The sequence below is a fragment of the Pinus tabuliformis genome, chromosome 4_1 (genome assembly GCF_031772625.1).
Source record: "Pinus tabuliformis cultivar Carrire ecotype Pingquan chromosome 4_1, CPIR1, whole genome shotgun sequence".
NCBI lineage: Eukaryota > Viridiplantae > Streptophyta > Pinopsida > Pinales > Pinaceae > Pinus > Pinus tabuliformis.
The window spans coordinates 974,743,355-974,745,389 of record NC_142303.1 but is presented as its reverse complement, the minus strand read 5'-3'; the positions used below and the strand labels follow the sequence as shown (position 1 = coordinate 974,745,389).

General features: G+C 39.6%; 1 protein-coding gene across 1 annotated transcript; it reads right to left on the bottom strand.

Moving 5' to 3' along the window:
* Nucleotides 1-344: 344 nt before the first annotated feature.
* LOC149179386 (anaphase-promoting complex subunit 8-like) lies at nucleotides 345-1,627 on the bottom strand. The gene is made up of 2 exons (XM_089423822.1): nucleotides 1,278-1,627; nucleotides 345-1,136 (listed from the first exon to the last, which is right to left on the bottom strand). Exons 1-2 carry the CDS (start codon nucleotides 1,445-1,447, stop codon nucleotides 989-991), a joined length of 318 nt encoding a protein of 105 aa, XP_089279948.1. The 5' UTR covers nucleotides 1,448-1,627; the 3' UTR covers nucleotides 345-988.
* Between the last annotated feature and the right edge of the window lie 408 nt (nucleotides 1,628-2,035).

The window sequence follows — 2,035 nt, the reverse complement described above, 5'->3', positions numbered from 1 at the left end:
GATGATGTAGCTTTGAATCTGTTTACCTTGTTTCAAAGCTGCCAAGTTGGCACTTGCACCCATAACACAAGCAAAGGTGATCCAATCTGGATTAGTGTTTCCTTGATGCATTTGACTAAACAATTTTAAAAGCCTCTTCACCCAAAACCATGTTGGACGTATGCTGCAATCATCGAATTCCAGGATACAACATTTCGCTCAGACATACTATCAAATAGGTGGCGTGCAAGATCTATATACCCAAACCTTGTGTATCCTGTAAATTATTGTAGTCCAGGATATTACATCCTGAACAGCCATTTTGTCGAATACATGTTTGGCGTCTTCTATGCTCATGCAACTTGCATACATTGTAACAAGGGTGTTACCAACAGAAACATATGATTCAAATCCTGCCCTAATGGTGTATGCATGAAATTGCATATTCTATTTCAAATCAGCTAGGTTGGCGCAAGCGCTGATAACAATGACACAAGTAAACTAGTCTAGCTTTGTGCCTACCTATAGCAATTGGTAGAAGACTTTCAAGGCCTCCTCACTCTGCCCCGTTGAGCATGACCAGAGATCATTGCAGTCCATAAGACAACATTCCTTTTAGGAATTATCTCAAAGAAGTAGCGAGCATCATTTACACTACCACATTTAGCATACATATCGACAATGGCACTACCGACAAACACATTAGACTCATAAGTAGATTTGATAATAAGGGAATGAACTTGTTGTCCCTGTTCCAGAGCCTCCATCCCTACACACACACTGCAAATACTGCCAAAGGTGAAATGGTCCAGCTTCATGTTTAACCTGTACATCCGGCAAAAGAGTTTAAGAGCCTCTTCATCATACCCATGCTATGCATAGCTCGCAATCATCGCATTCCAGGAAACAATGTCTCATTTGGGCATTTTCTCGAGCAAATGTTGAGCATTCAACATCCCCCCAAAATTGACATATCATGTCAACAATATATTACTTGACATTACAGTCCCTACAGGCGTTCTGTCAAACACTTTGCGTACATCCTCCGCTCCCTCCTTGCCGAGGAGGAAGAACTCCCCCTGTCCGTCCAAATAAACATCGACGAAGGAGTCAGCGGTCTCTCCTCTTCCTCTAAACCCACCAACTGCTCCGCGGCCCTGCAAAGACATGATAAATAAACAGTCTCAATCACACAAATTCACTTTCAAAATGATGGCATTGCTATGCATTTTGGGCTTAAATTAATTCTGGAAATGAGGCCTTGGATGATGGGAAAAGAAAAATGTAATGGATTTTACCATTTGGCAGCAGTGTAGGGGCCTCGATCCCTCAACCGCCGAATGGCTTCGTGAAGTTCAAGACGATAGTTCTCTTTTTGTCCCATTTCTTCTGCGATCTCTTGTTCCTGCAAACCCTTGCTAGACTTCCTCCTCCTCATTGGTGTTTTTCCCTCCTCTGCAACTCCCATTTATTCAAACTCGGAATTTTAATTGTGGATTTTACCTGTCAACGAATTGTGCTAGTTTCAAACATGACTCCACCATTTTAGCCTTAAGCTAACTATAACCCAAATTTTGCAGTCAAACCTTCGTGTTTTTGGTGGTGTTTAGAGCAGCCAGAGTATTTAGAGCTCTAGAAGATAATACACATAATGCACGATGTTTTGTTTTCTTTAAAATTTAAGTCTAAAAAAAAAACAAAAATTAAAATGGTTGTGAAACTGAATCACCACAATCAATGAGCCCAAAAACCACAAAAGCAAAAGCTCCATAAGCCCTTTACAATATGAAGGAGCCATAATTGCTCCTAAATATTACATAATGTCAAATTCTAGGACTATTGTGCCATATTAGGTAGTGCATGAGCCATGATAGGCTATAGGAAGAGGATGAGCCATAAATTCCCCTAAAGATTACCCTTAGGATTATTGTGGTCATATTAGGTAGAGAATTGTCTTTATTTAGATGGCAATGTCTTATTTTCAAATTGTCTTTATTTACATGGTAATGTTTTGATTTTCAAATTGTCTTTATTTACATGGTAATATCTTGATTTT

Bases quoted from the DNA above. Each gene is read 5' to 3' on its own strand.
- LOC149179386 (XM_089423822.1), bottom strand. From the start codon at position 1,447: ATGGGAGTTGCAGAGGAGGGAAAAACACCAATGAGGAGGAGGAAGTCT. The intron at 1,137-1,277 runs GTAAAATCCATT...ATGTCTTTGCAG, and splicing joins CCCTACACTGCTGCCAAATG to GGCCGCGGAGCAGTTGGTGG.